Source organism: Rutilus rutilus, assembly GCF_951802725.1.
Source record: "Rutilus rutilus genome assembly, chromosome: 6".
Lineage (NCBI taxonomy): Eukaryota > Metazoa > Chordata > Actinopteri > Cypriniformes > Leuciscidae > Rutilus > Rutilus rutilus.
In genome coordinates this window covers 23,694,319-23,715,357 of record NC_140214.1, presented here as the reverse complement: position 1 = coordinate 23,715,357, position 21,039 = coordinate 23,694,319, and the positions used below count along the sequence as shown (strand labels likewise).

Below are 21,039 nucleotides of genomic sequence, written 5' to 3'. Positions count from 1 at the left end.
AGACACGGGAGATGAAAAGAAATGCATTCATCAGACCCCTATAAACCCCTTTACTTAGAGATCATGGTTATATAAACAAGAAGCTACAATGACAATAACATAACTTGCACCAAATGGTGTAAAGGTGCAGGAGCAGATTTGGGACTGAAGCCCTGGTCTGTTGACAGGTGGGAATAAAACACTGTTTTGCTTTATTACAAACAGTGTAAAAAGGCACTGCATTTATAATTGGCCCATTATGAGTTATTTAGGTTGAAATAACCTTTTTTGGGGGCAATTTTTGATTTACCCCATCAATTCATTTGTCATCTTCTAGGTTATTTAGCATTTTTAATCAAATTATGTGTAAAAACATTTGAACTTTTTACAGTTCAATCAAATAAAAAAGGAAATTGTGACATTACTCTTGTTTCATCCCTCACACTGAAAATGAAATGTTGAGTCTTGAGTGTATTGCATTGTGGGATACACTACAATAATTGTTGAATATTACTCTTTTTGACAAATGTAGTAGGCCATCTGGGTATTTATTCTATACATACAAGCAGGTGTTCAAATAGAAATTTTCACTACCAAAAAAAGGCCACAATTTAATTCTACAAGTCTGGCAAAAAGTCCTGCAAAGCTATTTTACCAATCGTTTTTGGTGCAAGAAACCCTAAATGACAAACAAAATGTTTTTTTCTCGAGGCTAGCAGATTTTTCCAATTGTTTTCAATGGGAGCGCCAGCAACGTGACAAGGCTGAGCGTTTATTTCACGCTGAGTGCTCGCCATTTTTTTAACTGGTCATCGAGAGTTGAAGAATGTTCTACTCTGGGTAAAATGCAGCATTCATCCCTGTCACTTTTTACTCAGCTGTTCAATCACAGAGGAGGAGGGGCGGGACAAATAAAACACGACCAACCGCCACATCCTGCTTGTACAACGGCAACAGGTGACAACAAGCATAATAAAAAAGCATAGAAATTTAAAACAACAGCCAGAGAAAATACTTTACATTGTATCGAAATTTCTATATAGAAACAATACAGAAACAAACTATCTGTGAAACGAGATAATAGTAACACTTCCGCAGATATTACGTATCATAGCAAGCAAAGCGTCTCAACTGAAAAAAAATCAAATGCTGCGCTGCCGAAGCACTCTCAAGTGCCCACAGCTGGGCGTTTCAGCAGAGCGCCTGACATTTTCAGCTGGCTTAAAAACGCTTTGGTGGACACAAGGCCTAAAGGGTCTGATGAATTGACAATTACAAAAAAAAGTCATAATACTACTATGTAGTGGAGATGCGCTCACCTTGTTGCTTTGAAAAGATCTTCTTTTGCCTTTGGAGTTTGGTTCTTCGCTCAATGACCGGATTAAAAAAGGTAACCTGTAAGAAAAACGGCTTTTAGACCAAGCTCTGAAAACTAATCAAATTCCACTTCAGATCTACTAGGCTCAGTTTCATTAAAGAAGCAAAGGTGGGAAAACCTGCTCGGGGGTTTCAGGGGCCACTGAGCGTGAGGAATTCCTCTGACTTTCTCACAGAGCTCCAGGCTGCTAATCAGAGGGCTCTTTGTGAGAAAGTATTGATCGCTGAGAGACAATATTGTAAAGGTACCTCTGCAAACAGAGTCCCTTGTGGCTCAAGGTAAAGGCACATTCCATGCCGCTGGTTGTCCAGGAAGTCCTCCAGTCGCAGGAATTTGACTGCACAAAGAGACCGCCAATCTCTCCAATACACCGAGATCTCCAGCTCACGAGACTACGGCACACAAACATTTGTCACAGCATATAGAAACAAGATGCAGGAGTGTTTTGAATGTATCATGTTTAAATAAACATGCACTGTGAGTTTTACCCGGTCTAGCTCTAACGTAAACTTCTGGTCCCACGACTGATTACTGACAGGTTTCCAACTGGTCTGACCAACTACAGTGTTGTCAAGCTTCAGAACAGCACTAATCTCATCTGGAGTCAAACAGAAACACATACACATATTAAGCTCCTCAACTGGCACAGTTGTATAAACTCAAATAAAAGGCTTGTGAAGCGCCACTTGAAATAAAGCACTAAGAACTACTCAACTGGACAAGTCATCATTTTTGGAGAGATTTCGAACGCTGGTTCCCCTGCGGTTCCCACGGCTCATGAAAGAGGAGCGCGTTTCACTGGGGCTCCAACCGGGCAGTGGCACCGATGTGGCTTTTGACCGTCCAGGAACACTGTCTAACAGGTCCTGACATCCCATGAGTCGAACCTCTAACTTGCCTGTTTTAGTCGATAACAGTCACCATTAAAAAAACACTGCTGTTCATGAGTTTCTGGTTATTATGATTTTTAAAAATGCTTTTGAAAGAAGTCTCTTCTGCTCACCAAGGCTGTATTTGTTTGATCAAAAATACAGTAAAAAAAATGTAATATTGTGAAATATTATTTTGTTTTAAAATAATTGTTTTCTATTTTAATATTTTTAAATGGCAAAGCTGAATTTTCACCTAAATCTTTTTAAGGAAACTGTGAAACATTTTTTCAGGATTCTTTGATTAACAGAAAGTTGCAAAGAACAGCATTTATTTGAAATAAAAAATCTTGTATAAGATCATAAATGTATTTACTGTCACTTTTGATCAATTTATGCATCCTTGATGAATAAAAATATGCATTTTTTTTTTTTTTTTTTTTTTTTTTAAGTACTGACCCCAGTTAACAGCTTCATTTAACAAATTAAGCTAAATCTGAAGGTAATACGTGTTAGTCACCTGTGAGTGCAGCTGGTTTGGAGCTGTTCTGGTTCTTGACAGTGCTGTTGTGGTTCTGTGTGGATATGAAGCTCTGGCGAGGACTGAGGGCCGGAGAGGACATGAGCGATAACTCCTCCATGATCAGACTGCTCTTGGGGTGGTTCTTCGGAAGCTCATTGAGTCTCTGCTCCAGGGAATACTTCAACAAATCCAGCTTCTGATTGGACTCATTGAATCTGGCCTGGGCCTGGATTTCACAGAATTGCAGCAGAGGACTTAATGAGTTACATGGATGCACAGGTGAACCTTACTTTGTATATGGTAAGCTGAAAACAATGGCAGTAAAAGAATAGTTCACCAACAATGTTGTTTCACACCTGTTTAATATTTTTGACATCGGACATAAAAGGAGAATTTTCAAGCAGCTGTTTTTTGGTATATAATTCTGCTCGTGAAGTCTGGACATTTCCGGGTCCAAACGCTCTATCAGATCCCAAAAGCAAACAACAAATGGAGCTAAAACATCTCACGGTGTGCAGTAGTACTATCAAAAAAGTCAAACTTTTATCTTCATACCGAAATCTCAGATGGCCACGAAACAAGAGACGGTAGTGTACATCGTGAGTTTTTAAAGCTTAACTTAAAGGGATAGTTCACCCAAAAATTTAAACTTTGTCACGATTTACTCACCCTCATGTTGTTCCCAACCTGTATGAATTTATTTCTTCTTCTGAACACAAAAAGAATATTATTTGAATATATAGAAGATTGAAAAGAAGACTGAAGAATGTTTATAACCAGAGAGTTGACGTTAGCCATTGACTTCCCAAGTATTTTTTTCCTGCTATAGAAGTCAATGGCTAACATCAACTATCTGGGTTGGAACAGACTTTTGGATACAGGTTTGAAACAACTTGAGGGTGAGTAAATGATGACAGAATTTTCATTTTGGGTGAACTATCCCTTTAAATGTGTGCTATAAATAATTAAACAGTGCTCATATACAGCTGTGGAGATAGTATTCTCACTTGGAATGGAGTAGAGGCTTGAACCTGGAAACAGTATTTGTTGTGCCACAACTTAAGGAGATAGTGACCATGTCTGTCAAGAATGTCTGTCAAATTTTATTATCTGATTTTTATTTCACACTAACATGCAAGTTATTAAATTACAAATTAAATTAAATTATATTATATTATTATAAAAAATTATAAAAATAAATAAAAATCCCATTATTATTATTTTACACAATTAAGCAACCTTACAAATTATTTATTTTAATTTTATTTCACACAAGAAAGCTTACAAATTAAATTGTAACCTTGCTTAATTGTAAGTGTCAAATAATAATAATAATAATAATAATAATAAAAATCTATTCTATTCTATTCTATTCTATTCTATTCTATTCTATTCTATTCTATTCTATTCTATTCTATGTCAAGCTCGTACACTGCTGGTGGTCTCTCTGACCACCTTGTTTTCCAAGACTGCAAGGGTCAGAAGGTGAAAACTATAAACATGTTCAAACTTAAAAATAGTGCTAAACGTGATGACAATACAGTTGGAGATACCTCTGAGTGCGCCCTCTTCTCAGCCAGTTTGCCAGAGCCCAACAGCTTCATGACATTCTTGGCCCCCTCGGCCACAGCGTACTCTATCCGTGTGTGATGGCAGAGCTCCTCCACCCGCAGGTCCAGTGGACTGATGATGGGTTTGGCTGCACCACAACGCCACAAATATATTTATTACTTTGTGTTTTGTTGAACTGTGACTGCTAATGCTGGAGGAACTACGTTTGAGTGTTACCAATGACATCATTGTTGTCGAAGCTGAGCTCGCTGGTTTGACTGGCTTTGAGGATCTGCATTCGGATGAACTCGATCTTTGTTTTGCTGTCTTGAAGCATCTGCTGTGCTGTTGCAAGCAGTTTCCTGTCCTGTGAAGTCAACAACATAGTCATAGAACAGAAGTCATGCAAATACAGATACAGATTTTATGTGATGAAATGTTGTTTGACAGGAAATTCTCTTCCTCATGTTTTTTTATTTTCACTTCACTTTATTAGACACTCTCGTGCAGGCTGGTCAAAGGCTAAACATATTCCAGGGACTGCGTCCCGTCTGACAGACTGTGAGAAGGAAAGGCTTCCATTTACAAGTCATTTCCTAGTTGACATCAGCCCTTGTTTAATTTCCCATAGGGCTGCACTGTGCTTCAGGCCTGTTAACACTCCACATCCTGACGGTGTGTGTGTGTGTGTAGTCAGAGGGGATAAGCTCACCGTCAGCACCACTCCTGTGGCCAAACCTCTCAGGAAAGCTGCACTCTAACATGACATTAAAAGAGAAGCAGGAGTTCTGGGGTCCGTGCTTCTAACAAAGTAAATTTAGATGTATTTTATGTGTTGGCCTTTTTTCCTTGCTCATACACTACCATTCAAAAGTTTGGAGTCTTGAGTAAAAGCTTTGGGAGTAAAGAAATGAATATTTTTTTCAGCATTAAAAGTGACAGTAAAGACATTTGTATTGTTCCAAAAGATTTCTATATCAAATAAATGCTGTTCTTTTGAACTTTCTATTCATCAAAGCATCCTGTAAAAAAAATAATATATGACTGTTTCCACAAAAATATTAAGCAATTGTTTTTAACATTGATAGTAATAAGGAAAGTCTCTTCAGCAGCAAATTGGCATATTAGAATGATTTCTGAAGGATCATGTGACACTGAAGACTGGAGTAATGACGCTGAAAATTCAGCTTCCATCACAGGAATAAACATTTGACTGGTTGTGTGTGTAGGTTGAGGGCCAAAAGGGGACTATAGCGTTCTCTCCTGTGCTTTGTAAACAACAGAGTCCCGGATTCTACATCACTGGAAAAAGAGAAGCCTCAAGCAAAAAGAGTCATTAAATAAAACCAAATGGTCCATTACCTTTGAGGAGCTATTTGAATACATCTGGATCATGTTCTCGGCCCCCTGCTTCACCTTCAACTCAATGTCGTTCTGTTTTTTCAGGGCCGCTAGTCTGCTGCTGCTGGTGCACGTTCGTGCTTCACTTTTGGGGCTGTCCAGTGTAAGAGGGCACTCTGGGAAACAAATGACAGAAAGTTAGTAGGATCTGAAGAGAATCCAAGGAAAGACTTCCTGGAGCAACCTAGAGTTAAACAGATCCCAAAAATGAAAATTCTGTAATCATTTACTCACACTTGACAGAAGATATTTTGAAAAATGTTTTTATTTCATTTTTTATATACAATGGAAGTCAGTGGACAACAATGTTGTTTGGTTGCCAATGTTCTTCTTTTGTGTTCCACTAAAGACAGTCATACAGGTCTGAATGACATTAGGGTGACTAAAGGATGACAGTTTTCATTTGGGTGGATTATCTATTTAAGTGTCTTGCTCAAGGGCACAATGTTGATGATGGATATCCCCTGTGAGAGGCTTAAACCCATTTTGTTTAGTAGACCATATCTTCAACTACTTCTCCACACAACCACCACCATAAAGGACCAATTGAATAATGATCATTTCTTTGGGTCAGGAGTCAGAAGCTGAGTAATATGAGAGCAACAGAAATTAAGTTTCTGTAGTTTTCTGCGGCAATTTCCAGATTTTTGGCTCAGCCACAAATAACAGGAAGGATGTTGCAACAAAAGTACCTGTACTACCTGATTCTTTGTTTGACCTTTGAGAACCTTTAAGAGTCACATTTAAAAGCTGCACTAATCCAAGTATGAATATTTATTTTATGCTTTGAATTAATTTGTCATTATTGGTGCAGCAAAGTTTAAAAAGCGGTCCATGTGGTGAAGCACTCTTATGAGTGTGACTGCATAAGTCTTGCAGTTTTCCAGGAATGTTTTTGTGTGGCTGTGATGAGGGACTGTGAAAACTGAAATTATTTCAGTGAAGCACAGCACTATTTTACATGTCCAGACTAGAGAAAAAAAACTCCCCCACCTCTATAGGCAAATGAAACCAGTTAGACTCCTGCTAACAACAAACAAAAACAGCTTTCACTAAGGCACTTTATGTGACTGCAGAGCTGGGTAATATACAAAATATGGTAGCAGGCAACACACACACACACACACACACAAATATATTTTTGATAGCATCAACTGATGCTATAGACTTGAACAGAAATAATGGCAAAACTGTTTTTATTTACATGAAGCACTTTTCTCTTCCTCCACTTTTCTATTAAATCAACAAGGTTCTATGTATTAAAAGGCAAAATAAATAATAAAAAAAGAATAAATGTTAAATAAAAAAGATCTCCCTTCCATTCATTTAGCAAAACCTTTTTTTTTTTTTTACTCTGTTTTACTCCATTGTTTTGGCAACAATGGAGTCATCAGATTGAAGAAAAAAAGTTTAGGGTCATTAAGATATATATATATTTTTTAAGAAATTCATTTTTTTTTTTTCAGATATTTATTCAGCAAGGATACCTTAAATTGAATAGTGACAGTAAAGACATTTATAATATTATTAAGGATCCTGAAGTTTTTTGTGTGTTTTTTTTTTTTAAGTTCTATTATTCATCAAAGAATCCTGAAAATAAATGTAACATGGTTTCCACAAAAATATTAAGCAGCACAACTGTTTTCAACACTGATAATAAATTCCTTCTAAAAAGTGTAAAAAAACTCAATGCTTGAAAATCATGTGCTGCATAACCAAAACATGATTACATGCCAAGATAATAGCAATCTTTTTTTTATTATTACATGACATGCAAAAAAAGTGCACCTTCCTCAGTGTTCACATTCTTTTGAAACATTTTATCTTTATAAACAATTTCTTACATATAAACACGTGTGTATTCAATAAATCAATAATAGACCAGTTACTCAATTGACAATTACCCAATATCCGAAAAGGAAGGAGAAAAAACAGCTTCACAATATAAAAAAACTAGACTAAAAGTCTTCATTCAAGCCATGTGGTTGTAAAGTATCAAGACTAAAAATCCATTTGCTTTCAATTTGTAATTATTTCTGTTCCATATTCGAGTTACGATGCATCGGAAATACAATATCTATTCCACAAAAAACAATTCATTAACTGTATATTTACATCTGTGAAATGTGGAGCAACTGGTTCTATTTATAGCACTTCTGTGTTCATTAATATGGAATCCCAGCTGATGATTGGTCTTACCCACATATTGAAGGCCACAAGGGCAAGAAAGTAATTATACATCACATTTGTTGAACAACAAAAAATGTTTTTTTCGAATAGCTAAAATTCCTTTTTTTATGTCACGACAAGCCAAACAATGTTTGCATGGTCCTTTGATTGTTTTGAATGCATTTCAACAGAAGTGGTGTTGGTATGTACCAAGTAATCCCATAAATTTCTTCCCCTAGAATACACAAATAGAGGTCCATCATTGACCTTATTCACAGCGGCGCCATCTTTGATTTTTAATGGTAATGAAAGCGAGGCTGTGAGGGACAGACATACATCTCTTCATTGGGTTGTACTGTTATTTAAAGGGATACTCCACTTTTTTCGGAAATAAGCTCATTTTACAACTCCCCCAGAGTTAAACAGTTGAGTTTTACCGTTTTAGAATCCATTCAGCCGAACTCCGGGTCTGACGGTACCACTTTTAGCATAGCTTAGCATAGATCATTGAATCTGATGAGTCCAGTAGCATTTCTTTCAAAATGACCAAAGAGTTTCAATATTTTTCCTATTTAAAACTTGACTCTTCTGTAGTTAAACCGTGTACTAAGATCGACGGAAAATGAAAAGTTGCGATTTTCTAAGCCTATATGCCTAGGAACTACTCTCATTCCGGCGTAATAATCAAGGAACTGTGCGGCTGTACCATGGGTGCAGCAGGCGTAATGATATGACGCTGCGCCTGAAAATAGTCCGCAGCTCGGTAACTTCTTCCAACGTGACCGGGACTAAGTTTGTCTAACCTATTAGACCTATTTTCAGGCGCTGCGTCATATTATTACGCCTGCTGCACCCATGGTACGGCCGCACAGTTCCTTGATTATTACGCCGGAATGAGAGTAGTTCCTAGCCATATAGGTTTAGAAAATCGCAACTTTTCATTTTCCGTCGATCTTAGTACACGGTTTAACTACAGAAGAGTCAAGTTTTAAATAGGAAAAATATTGAAACTCTTTGGTCATTTTGAAAGAAATGCTACTGGACTCGTCTGAATCAATGATCTATGCTAAGCTATGCTAAAAGTGGTACCGTCAGACCCGGAGTTCGGCTGAATGGATTCTAAAACGGTAAAACTCAACTGTTTAACTCTGGGGGAGATGTAAAATGAGCATATTTCCGAAAAAAGTGGAGTATCCCTTTAATGTGTTTTTTGATTGTTCTGCTTACGAAACTGCAAAAAATACCTTTCCGAGAAATTTCAGTAGACAAAAACCCCAGACAATATTATGAGCTGTGGAAAATGACAAAAGATCTAGGAGCTTTATACAGCTTTTTACAGAGGATGCCATTGAAAGCACGGTAAGACTGTTCCCTCACAGCCTCGCTTTCATACCTGTCATGGTGCTGCTCTGATTAAGATCTATTAAACAATTTATTACATTTCTCGCTTGTGTTTAAAATATGACTGTTTTTTAAAGATGTTTTTGACATATATACAGTGGGGAGAACAAGTATTTGATACACTGCCGATTTTGCAGGTTTTCCCACTTACAAAGCATGTAGAAGTCTGTCATTTTTATCATAGGTACTCTTCAACTGTGAGTGACGTAATCTAAAACAAAAATCCAGAAAATCACATTGTACGATTTAAGTAATTAATTTGCATTTTATTGCATGACATAAGTATTTGATCTCCTACCAACCAGTAAAAATTCCGGCTCTCACAGACCGGTTAGTTTTTCTTTAAGAAGCCCTCCTGTTCTCCACTCATTACCTGTATTAACTGCACCAGTTTGAATTCGTTACCTGTATAAAAGACACCTGTCCACACACTCAATCAAACAGACTCCAACCTCTCCACAATGGCCAAGAGGGGTGGTGGTGGCGCAATGGATAAGACACATGCCTTTGGTGTGAGAGACCCGGGTTCGAATCCACTGTGAGACACCAATGTGTCCCTGAGCAAGACACTTAACCCCTAGTTGCTCCAGAGGCGTGCGACCTCTGACATATATAGCAATTGTAAGTCGCTTTGGATAAAAGCGTCAGCTAAATGAATAAATGTAAATGTAAAATGTAAGACCAGAGAGCTGTGTAAGGACATCAGGGATAAAATTGTAGACCTGCACAAGGCTGGGATGGGCTACAGGACAATAGGCAAGCAGCTTGGTGAGAAGGCATCAACTGTTGGCGCAATTATTAGAAAATGGAAGAAGTTAAACATGACGGTCAATCTCCCTCGGTCTGGGGCACCATGCAAGATCTCACCTCGTGGGGCATCAATGATCATGAGGAAGGTGAGGGATCAGCCCAGAACTACACGGCAGGACCTGGTCAATGACCTGAAGAGAGCTGGGACCACAGTCTCAAAGAAAACCATTAGTAACACACTACGCCGTCATGGGTTAAAATCCTGCAGCGCATGCAAGGTCCCCCTGCTCAAGTCAGCGCATGTCCAGGCCCGTCTGAAGTTTGCCAATGACCATCTGGATGATCCAGAGGAGGAATGGGAGAAGGTCATGTGGTCTGATGAGACAAAAATAGAGCTTTTTGGTCTAAACTCCACTCGCCGTGTTTGGAGGAAGAAGAAGGATGAGTACAACCCCAAGAACACCATCCCAACCGTGAAGCATGGAGGAAACATCATTCTTTGGGGATGTTTTTCTGCAAAGTATTGTATACGACTGTATACGACTGCACCGTATTGAGTGGAGGATGGATGGGGCCAAGTATCGTGAGATCTTGGCCAACAACCTCCTTCCCTCAGTAAGAGCATTGAAGATTGGTCGTGGCTGGGTCTTCCAGCATGACAACGACCCGAAACACAAAGCCAGGGCAACTAAGGAGTGGCTCCGTAAGAAGCATCTCAAGGTCCTGGAGTGGCCTAGCCAGTCTCCAGACCTGAACCCAATAGAAAATCTTTGGAGGGAGCTGAAAGACCGTATTGCCCAGCGACAGACCCGAAACCTGAAGGATCTGGAGATGGTCTGTATGGAGGAGTGGGCCAAAATCCCTGCTGCAGTGTGTGCAAACCTGGTCAAGAACTACAGGAAATGTAGTTGCAGTTCTCTGTTGCAGTTGCAAATCTCTGTAATTGCAGTTTCTGTAGTTTCTGTACCAAATATTAAGTTCTGCTTTTCTGATGTATCAAATACTTTACTTAATTAATTACTTAAAAATCATACAATGTGATTTTCTGGATTTTTGAAAATTTTAGATTCCATCACTCACAGTTGAAGAGATGATAAAAATGACAGACTTCTACATGCTTTGTAAGTGTGAAAACCTGCAAAATCGGCAGTGTATCAAATAATTGTTCTCCCCACTGTATATGTGGTACAACATAGCATCAACAAATTTCTCTTTATTTTGGAATATTTAATTGAGATGTTATCTAAAATATTAACTTTCTCCAAAGACGACTCCAATCACTGATTCTTATATCCACGTGTTAAAAATGTATCATACAATTTTCTTGACTCAATATCTAAGTCTGTTCTATTTGATCAAATATGTCTTATTCTTAGGAACTGACTATAGAGTAAACCCTGTTTTAGTAGTCACTACTTGCAATGGGCTGTTTCTATCCGTCGGTTTTCTATGTACCGTTGTCGATAAGATATGCTCAACTTTAAAAACTTCAACGTCCAGACATGGGAGCTCACTATCGTTGTTTTCCATATTAAATTTAATTGAACCACAAAAACAATTCATATATACATGAAAAGACTGTAGTTCCTTCCTTGAGCCTTTAAAAAGTTTGATAATAAGAAATGTTTCTTGTATGCTTCATATTAGAATTTCTGAAGGATCATGTGACAATGAAAACTGGAGTAATGATGCTGAAAATTCAGCTTTTTCCATCAAAATTGTGCCTCTTTAAACAGTCAATCTCAAACAATACGAACCATAAATGAAATTTATACCATTTAATCTGTAGTTAAAGGATATGATAACATCACAACAATCCCAAAATATAACATCTCCAAAAATGCATTGATCTAAATAAAACTGCTACATAGGCAACACATACAAATTATGAAGGTTGTTGAGGTTCAGAGAGGAAGCGAGAAGGTTGTCTGTGCTTAATAAATCTTCACAGAGCACCTTTGTGTGGGAAGCACATGTTAATGATGAACAATTGTCTTTTGTTGAGCACCTGGAGAATCCTTACACAAGGCATAAATACAGATGCCTCTGTTGTGGTTATTATAAATAGAGGGTAAGAGAATAACGCACACACACACAGCAGATATTACTAACCTACTACAAGGAGACTTAAGAGGTGCTTAAAAGCAGATTATAGGCCTTTAACACACTGGACTAGCAATTTATTTCCTACAGGTCAAAAGACATTTTTACAAGATGTCTCAAGCTTATAAAGGCTGCATTTATTTGATAAAAAATTATTTGATAAAAACTGTAATATTATTAAGACATATTATTACAATTTAAATAACTGTTGTCTATTTTATTATATTGTAAAATGTAATTTATTCCTGTGATAAAGCTGAATTTTCAGCATCATTCGTCTTCAGTGTCACATGATCCTTCAGAAATCATTCTAATACGCCGATTTGCTGCTCAAGAAGCATTTCTTTTTATAATCAATGTTGAAAACAGTTGTGCTGCTTAATATTTTTTCTGGAAATCGTGATACACTACCATTCAAAACTTTAAGACCAGTACAAGAAAAAAAAGAAAAGAAATTATATATATATGAAGAGTTCAAAAGCCTCTAAGTGCCATCTGAAATTTTCTTCTAGAATGATCATTTTTATCAAGCTCATATATTTAAGTTCAGTAATTTCACTTTAATGACAATTAATAGGTATTTTTCATTGCCATTAAAGTGAAATAACTGAACATAAACATACAAAGTTGATAAAAATGATCATTTTAGAAGAAAATTTCAGATGGCACTTTAGAGGCTTTTGCATCTGAAGTCTTCATATATATATATATATATAGATATAGAGATATAGAGAGAGAGAGATATAGAGAGAGAGAGAGAGAGAGAGAGAGAGAGAGAGAGAGAGAGAGAGAGAGAGAGAGAGAGAGAGAGAGAGAGAGAGAGAGAGAGAGAGAGAGAGAGAGAGAGAGAGAGAGAGAGAGAGAGAGAGAGAGAGAGAGAGAGAGAGAGAGAGAGATAGAGATAGAGATAGAGATAGAGATAGAGATAGAGATAGATAGAGAGAGAGAGAGAGAGAGAGAGAGAGAGAGAGAGAGAGCACCAACAATAATTGATAACAACTTTCTTGAGCAGTAAATCAGCATATTAGAATGATTTCTGAAGGATCATGTGACACTGAAGACTGGAGTAATGATGCTGAAAATTCAGCTTTGCATCACAGGAATAAATTATTTTAAAATATATTCAAATAGAAAACAGTTATTTTAAATTGTAATAATATTTTCACAATATTAGTGTTTTACTGTATTTTTGATCAAATAAATGCAGCCTTGGTAAGAAAAACATTTCAATTTTAATTATTAATTCATTTAAATCTTAATAATCTTAATTATTGCAAACTTTGGACCGGTAGTGTACATGCTATATGGAAAGTCCACTGTCTGGGCTCCAGTCCTTACAAGTGCTGAGCAACAGAGAGCACGATTACATCATCAGTGAGGCACTGGCACGCTGTTCTTGCAGCGGCGACTGGAAGCAGATCTGCTGACTTCTGCTCACTGGACACAGACTGAGGAGGTCAACACAGAGGTGTGACACACGGCGACATTCCTCTTGCGCTGAGTCACCAAACAAAAGCCCCTTCACATCAGATAAGGTTAACCATGCCAGGCTAAATCTTGTCCCATATAAGGATGCGGTTAGTAGAGCAAGAGATTTGACCAAACTTCACCATAATATATAATAGTTCAAAGAGGTTTAGATGAACTGTTACACCTGTATTGTGTTAATTTATTATCTTCAAAGCAATCAAAAAGTGCTTTGTGGACGCTGTGAAGCAAGACATTTTTTCAAAAATAGCAACAATAAGGATGGCCCACTGGAAACCGCAAGACTGCACCATTTAAAAAAAAAATTGATCAAATAAATGAAGCCTTTGACATTTTTACAAATATTACCCGCACCAATATATTGTACAATATAAAGAAAAAACAACAACTATACTATTATAATTTAAAATGACTATGAAATGACTAAAACATACAATAAAAAAAATAAAAACATTACTTTAAAAGTTTTCTATTTGAATACATTTTTAAAATGTATTTATTCCTGTGATGTCAAATCTGAAATTTCAGCAGTCATTACTCCAGTCTTCAGTGTCACATGATCCTTCAGAAATCATTCTAATATGTTGATTTGCTGCTCAAGAAACATTTCTTATTATAATCAATGTTGAAAACAGGTGTGGTGCTTAATGTTTTTGTGAAAAACATGATGATGATGATACATTTACTTTTTCTGGAGCCTTGATGAATAGAAAGTTCAAAAGTATTTTGAACATTTATTTGAAATAGAAATCTTTTGTAACATTATAAATGTTTTTGATCAATTTAATGCATCCTTGCTGAATAAAAGTTTTTTTTTTAACTGACCCCAAACTTTTGAACAGCAGTGTCTATGTGTATACACACATGATATATAAGGTTGTATATAATGATTCAACCCCCATTGCAAATCAGGTTTATTGGCAAAATTGACAGACTTTCAGCTGTTTGCAATGAACAAATCATACAAAAGTAATTGAAATAGATCAACGCAACAAATGTTTCCCCAAAGTCAACTGAAAATGCAACTTTTAATGACTTCTGCAGTCTCAAAATTATTCATCCCCCTGAATAGAATGCCTCACAACAGCACAAATCTGCAAAACAGGTATTGTCTCAAGCACACCTGATGCAACTAATCAAGGGCTTCATTAGTTCCACCAGGTGTGCTTGAGCTAGAACACCTGAAATATATGAACTGGCTAGTCCACACTAACACTTTTTCGTTTGAAAACGCATCTTTTTCTCTACGTTTTGGCCTTACGTCCAAACTGAGACAGCGTTTTTAGCAACGAAAACAAAGCTTTTTGAAAACGCTCTCCAAAGTGGATAAATTTGAAAACTACATTTTCGCGTTGTAATGTGGACTGTGAAAACAATGATGTAAGTTTAGTCATGTGACACATATTGAACCCATAGATATTCATGTTTATACCGGTCTTGTGCCTGTTATGTGCTATTCAATTTCACACAGTGGCTAAAATATGTTACTTTCCACACTCTTCATATCACTCTCCTGCAAAGATGACAGAAAATTCACTCGCATTTGCTGTCCTGCGGCAGAGCAGTTGCGTTTTAGACCAAACAAATAATGGTGAGTGAGTGAGACCTGGACGCATGAGTGAATGGTGAGATATTTTGCTAAATAAAATGATCCTGCCAGAAGAATTGCGTGATAACTTGATGTCTTGTGTCTGTATCTGTATCATCTCAGTGAGCTTTTATGGGGGTTTACGCATGCGCTGTAAGGTGAATTTAGCATTTTCCGACGTTTCAGTGTGGATGAGAATCTTTTGGAAAACGCTAGTGTGGACGGAGAGCGTTTTGAAACAAAAACTCAGTTTTCAAATCTATCCGGATTAATGTAGACGTAGCCTAGTTTTGTTGAGTGTCACATTTGACTGCATGTTAGTCAAAAGAATGGTCCAAAAAATTAAGAGAAGATATCATCATCCTTCAGGAAATCCTAGGAGAAAACTTCATGCCGTCAGTGAGGAAGCTGAAGCTTGGGCGTCAATGGACCTTCCAACAGGACAATGATCCCAAGCCTACCTCAAATTCCACCAAGGCTTGGTTGCAGAAAAAAGTCTTGAAAGATTCTACAGTGACATCACAGTCACCTGATTTGAACCCCATAGAAAATCTCTGGTGGGATTTGAAGAAGGCGGTTGCGGCATGCAAACCCACGAATATTACTGAACTGGAGGCCATTGCTCATGAAGAATGGGCTAAGATACCTCAGAAACGCTGCCAGAAGCTGGTGTCTGGTTATACATCTCATTTGCAGCAAGTCATAACAGCAAAAGGGTGTTTTACTAAGTACTAAAGATGCTTGCCATGAAGGGGTTGAATCATTTTGAGACTGCAAAAGTCATTAAAAGTTGCATTTTTAGTTGAATTTGGGGAAACCACTTGAAACATTTGTTGTGTTGAGCTATTTCAATTACTTTTGTTTGATTTGTACATTGCAAACAGCTGAAAGTCTGTACATTTTGCCAAAAAATCTGATTTGCAAAGGGGGTTGAATCATATGGGGCGCTGCAGACAGTTGAAGCTTACTTATGACAGCTTTGCTCATACCTAAGAGAAGATCCTCTGGATCCTTTACCACAATATGAGCGTTGAGTTCCTGAAGCTCTTGATGCAGCTCCTCTAACTTCTTGTTGGATTTCTTGAGCATATTATCAACATATGCCAGTCTCTTTTTTTCTGTGGTGACCTTTCTGAGGTTCTCCACCCCCTCTTTGATCTTCAGCTCTTTGCGGATCTCCTTCTTGATCTGCTCCTTGATTTCATCTAGCTTCTGCTGCACCATGGTATCAGACAGGTCAAGGTTGTGCCCCAGGCCCAGCTGCTCCGAAACCATGTGAGCCTGAACAAAATAAAACTTTTAGTCATCACAAATAAATACAAAGCTTTCACATAAAGGTATTTTTTTCCCCATTCAAAAAATAAAAGAATAAATAAAACATTATTAGTCAACACATGAAGGAAATTCCCTCCTAAGGATTCATTTTTGCTCACAGTAACACGAGTCATTATATATTGCATTCAAATCTCCCAGTGCACCTTGCACACAAACCCCATAAGCATGAACGAAAACACACACACAGGTACACATAAACAAAGAAACACAGTATCACTGACATCAGCAGGGAGGATAACTGGTCTGAGTGGGTGAGCCAAATCCTGCTTAGCCCAGCTCTTCATGGGCTCATGACAACATGTAAGAGAACTGACACAGCTCCTCTAATCTTCCTCCAGGGGAAATTGTAGCCATAAATAAAGCTTCAAAACAAAGTACTGAAAACTTTCAGCAGAATGTGCTCATTCAGGTCTAAGGGAGGATGAAGGCGAAGTTCGTCAAATATGCACAGACAATAAGCAAAACATATCTGATTCTATATAGTCATATACGGCCAATATTAATGTCAATAACTAGCCAATTTTTCAGTTATGGCTGAAATTTATATATATATATATATATATATATATATATATATACAAATTTTCAGTTTTGGCTGAAAATGTTAAAATTCAATACTATTTTGTCAATCTATCTATCTATCTATCTATCTATCTATCTATCTATCTATCTATCTATCTATCTATCTATCTATCTATCTATCTATCTATCTATCTATCTATCTAAGCTATAGATGATAGATAGATAGATAGATAGATAGATAGACAAAATAGTATTGAATTTTAACATTTTCAGCCAAAACTGAAAATTAGTGTGTATATATATATATATATATATATATATATATATATATATATATATATATATATATATATACTAATTTTCAGTTTTGGCTGAAAATGTTACAATTCAATACTATTTTGTCTATCTATCTATCTATCTATCTATCTATCTATCTATCTATCTATCTATCTATCTATCTATCTATCTATCTATCTATCTATCTATCTATCTATCTATCTATCTAAGCTATAGATGATAGATAGACAAAATAGTATTGAATTTTAACATTTTCAGCCAAAACTGAAAATTAGTATATATATATATATATATATATATATATATATGTATAGTATATGTATAGTATATAGTATATGTATATATGTATAGTAATATATATATATGTATAGTATATAGTATATGTATATATGTATAGTAATATATATATATGTATAGTATATGTATATATATATATGTATAGTATATATATATATATATATATATATATATATATATATATATATATATATATATATATATATATATATATATATATATATATAAAAGTTAAAACAGTAAAAACTTGCCAGAAGTGAATTTAGGCATCACATTATAATGTACATCATGAAAAATGGATAGGCTATTTCATTTATTTTGAGATTTCCTAAAGACAATTTACATTAAACAATAATATGAGTGTTTTGAAAGATTAAAGGCAGGGTAGGTGATTTGTTCCACAACCATTTTTTGTTATGCTGGTTGAAAGCATTAGCTATAAGTTAAGTGGTCTAAATCAATCAACGTTGCTGATGATCAGATGCTTTTATGATGCTTCGTTAAAAAATGCTTGCTGTTTTCTCAATTTTATTAGTGTGTTCATTTTGTTATTGAGTGGAAAACGCGCACATATTTACATATTTAAACTTTGCTCTGTGGGGTGTCGTCGGATGTTTGCTTGCAGTATATCGCTGGTCATGTATTTCGAACTTTGTTTTACCCCTAAACGAAGAACGAAAAAGAATTTCGTTGTGAGTATATATGGGCCTTTTATCCTTTAATGCTAGCTCACTATTGCTAGCCTCTCCGAAAATTGCCTACCCTACCTTTAAAGGTTGTGTCAGCGATTTCAGGCCCAAAAAAGGCCCAAACATAAATGATGACATTCATCTAATCTTTCCTAACGATCCGCTAGCTGCCCGCCCCATAAGCAGGCCGTCAAAAAAACGCGTCTCTGTAGGTCAAAACCTCACAACACCCTCCCCCTGTTGGTGATTGGTTGGAACACTATTTATTTTGGTTTTGAGTGGTTGGTGAACCCAATTGTTTTTGTGTGCAGATCTCAGAGCCTAGGCTGCCTACAGAGACGCGTTTTTTTGACTGCCTGCTTATGGGGCGGGCAGCTAGCGGATCGTTAGGAAAGATTAGGTGAATGTCATCATTTATGTTTGGGCCTTTTTTGGGCCTGAAATCGCTAATACAACCTTTAACTAAACGTCAAGCCTAAATAAAAGTAAATCTAAAAGTAAAACTGAGCATGCACATTTAAATATCCAATTTCAACCAATACAGATCAAATAAAATCTCTCTAATATTAGCAGATAATCAATATGGTACAGCTATATTATGCTTCATTAATCTGAATTATGCTGATTAAGTTTTTCCTGTAAGTTATAACTAAAAGCAAAACTGGGCTGAATCTTCTGAAATTTTAGATTTGGTGACCCACTTGTTTATAGTCTTCATGCATGACTTCACTGTCTAAAAAAATAAATAAAAACATAACTGGCACTATGCTTACACATACAGCACTGACACATACAGAAACTTCTGTACTTCATTTTAGTTACTATAGGAAAAAGCCAGTTGCACCTTATCTCTTCCTTGTACCGCCAGCTGTGCTACACTCAGGACAAGACACACACACATACAAAATCAGCATTAAAACAGCATAATAAAATAAAAAAGTCATTAATAAAGCGCTTTGCTTATTAAACTCAAACTGATGGGGTGAAAATCTCCCTTCATACACTAAAGAGAGTCTTAAAGAGCACGTTAACGAACTACAACCTCATCAGACCTCTCATTCACCACATAAAACCAAATGCAGCATTGTCTCTTCCACTTTCCAAAATACTCTTGGACTTATCAGTTCTGGGAACAATGCTGATAAAACATGTTTTGGTAACAACGTTGTCATTTCCAGTTTAAAATAGCTGTAAAACACACAATTCTGCTCGTAAACTGAATACACTGGCAAAATGACGTGTGCATGGGCATAGTTTTGCATACCAGACAACTGAATTTTCAAATGTTCAGATATCATGATTATGTCTGTGAACAAACAACATCAAAAGTGATAGGCTAATGGGTGAATTAAAAAAAGTATCTATTGTAGAAAGGGTTAAAGTCCATATCTAGAAGTATAATGTGCACAAAAAGGCACATTATAATTTGAGTTATAATGGATGATAACAACAGCTCATTGCAGTTATTGAAATGCCATCCATTGCCAAAAACATTATCTTGACATTTAAGACGCTTCAAAAGCAGATAAACAGTTTATTTTTAAAAAAGAAGAAAGAAAGAATTGAATTGGAATAGTTAATGTTACCTAACAAACCACTTAGGGTGTTAAAAGATGTGTGTACATTGTAAACACATTCAGTTTATCTTGATAACTAGCCTAGTTTCAAAAAGTTAGAAACAAGACTGCAGTTCAGCACTAAACAAAAAGACAAAAAGCAACAACCAAATAACTACAAAATGATTTGTAGAAAACATCTCAAAACAAGCATAAACCACGAGAACAGAACTTCATACTATACTTCCCAGTAAAAGTTACACTACGCCTCAATTCCAGGAATGCTGTGGTGGTAATAATGGTGGAGGGCGGCAGTGGACTTAATAAAATACTGTGTATTAGCTTTATTTAAATCTGTTTTAGGTTTTGTCTTCATCCCATTTTGCAGTCTAACGTTAGTTAGGCAGCTCACTGAGTTAGGTTAAGACACAACCAGTGGTTTCAATTCCAATCCATCAAAACTCCGTGTTTTCCAATACGCAACGCCGCATAAAATCAGTCCAATTTTAAATGGAGACAATACTATGACTGCACGGGAGAAAATACATCCTCTAAACTCCTGTCAGAAGTATTTTTCATGACCCGTTCCCCGTTTTCCCGTGTCATGAGCTCTTCGGCGGAGGGAAGCTCGTCCCAAAGGAAGAAAAGAAGTGGTTTGAAAGTGCGCGAGAGAGCTGCGCTTACGGCGCATACTATGTTTGTGAAGCATAAAAGTCGCCGTGCACACTTTACATCATTCAAGATTCTTTTCATCAATATTGCACAAGATAACAAACTTTTCCTACCTGCATGGGATCGGCGGCCATCTTGGTTGTGAACTCTTGAATCAAACTCTGGGGAAGGGGAGGTGAGTGAGTCACTCCCAAAAAACAAGGCTGTTATGTTTCCGTCTCAAGCGAAAAGCTCTTTATTTTTTTCCCGTACGATCATGGCCGGGAGACGGGAGGGGGTCCCATGGTTGAGCTGAGAGTTTGTTGTAAATGTAGGGGTTTAAACCCAGAGCTCAGGGCGGAGATCCGCGCATTTGGGGTGAACGTAGAGTTCTGCTGCTGCTAAAATCGGAACAACGCAAGGGGAGGCGGGTGGCAGAACGACCCAAGTGCAAGTTTCTGTTCCCGCACCCAGTTCAGCCACCGCTAGTCC

The 21,039-nt window shown here is 36.8% G+C and overlaps 1 protein-coding gene across 2 annotated transcripts in view; it reads right to left on the bottom strand.

Annotated features, from left to right (window-relative positions):
- Positions 1 to 21,039, bottom strand: part of pkn2a (protein kinase N2a) — a 27,294-nt gene extending 6,255 nt beyond the window's left edge. Inside the window, exons 1-10 of one of the 2 annotated variants that reach the window (XM_084412536.1) lie at positions 20,682 to 21,039; positions 16,190 to 16,481; positions 5,663 to 5,817; positions 4,538 to 4,667; positions 4,303 to 4,448; positions 2,747 to 2,975; positions 2,073 to 2,255; positions 1,846 to 1,955; positions 1,606 to 1,749; positions 1,299 to 1,374 (exon numbers count right to left, since the gene is read on the bottom strand). In XM_084412536.1, coding sequence (XP_084268662.1) covers positions 1,299 to 1,374; positions 1,606 to 1,749; positions 1,846 to 1,955; positions 2,073 to 2,255; positions 2,747 to 2,975; positions 4,303 to 4,448; positions 4,538 to 4,667; positions 5,663 to 5,817; positions 16,190 to 16,481; positions 20,682 to 20,702 — 1,486 coding nt within the window. In that variant the 5' untranslated portion in view covers positions 20,703 to 21,039. Of the gene's footprint in view, positions 1 to 1,298; positions 1,375 to 1,605; positions 1,750 to 1,845; positions 1,956 to 2,072; positions 2,256 to 2,746; positions 2,976 to 4,302; positions 4,449 to 4,537; positions 4,668 to 5,662; positions 5,818 to 16,189; positions 16,482 to 16,756; positions 16,932 to 20,681 lie in introns of those variants that run through there. The other variant, XM_084412535.1, reaches the window with a different exon arrangement.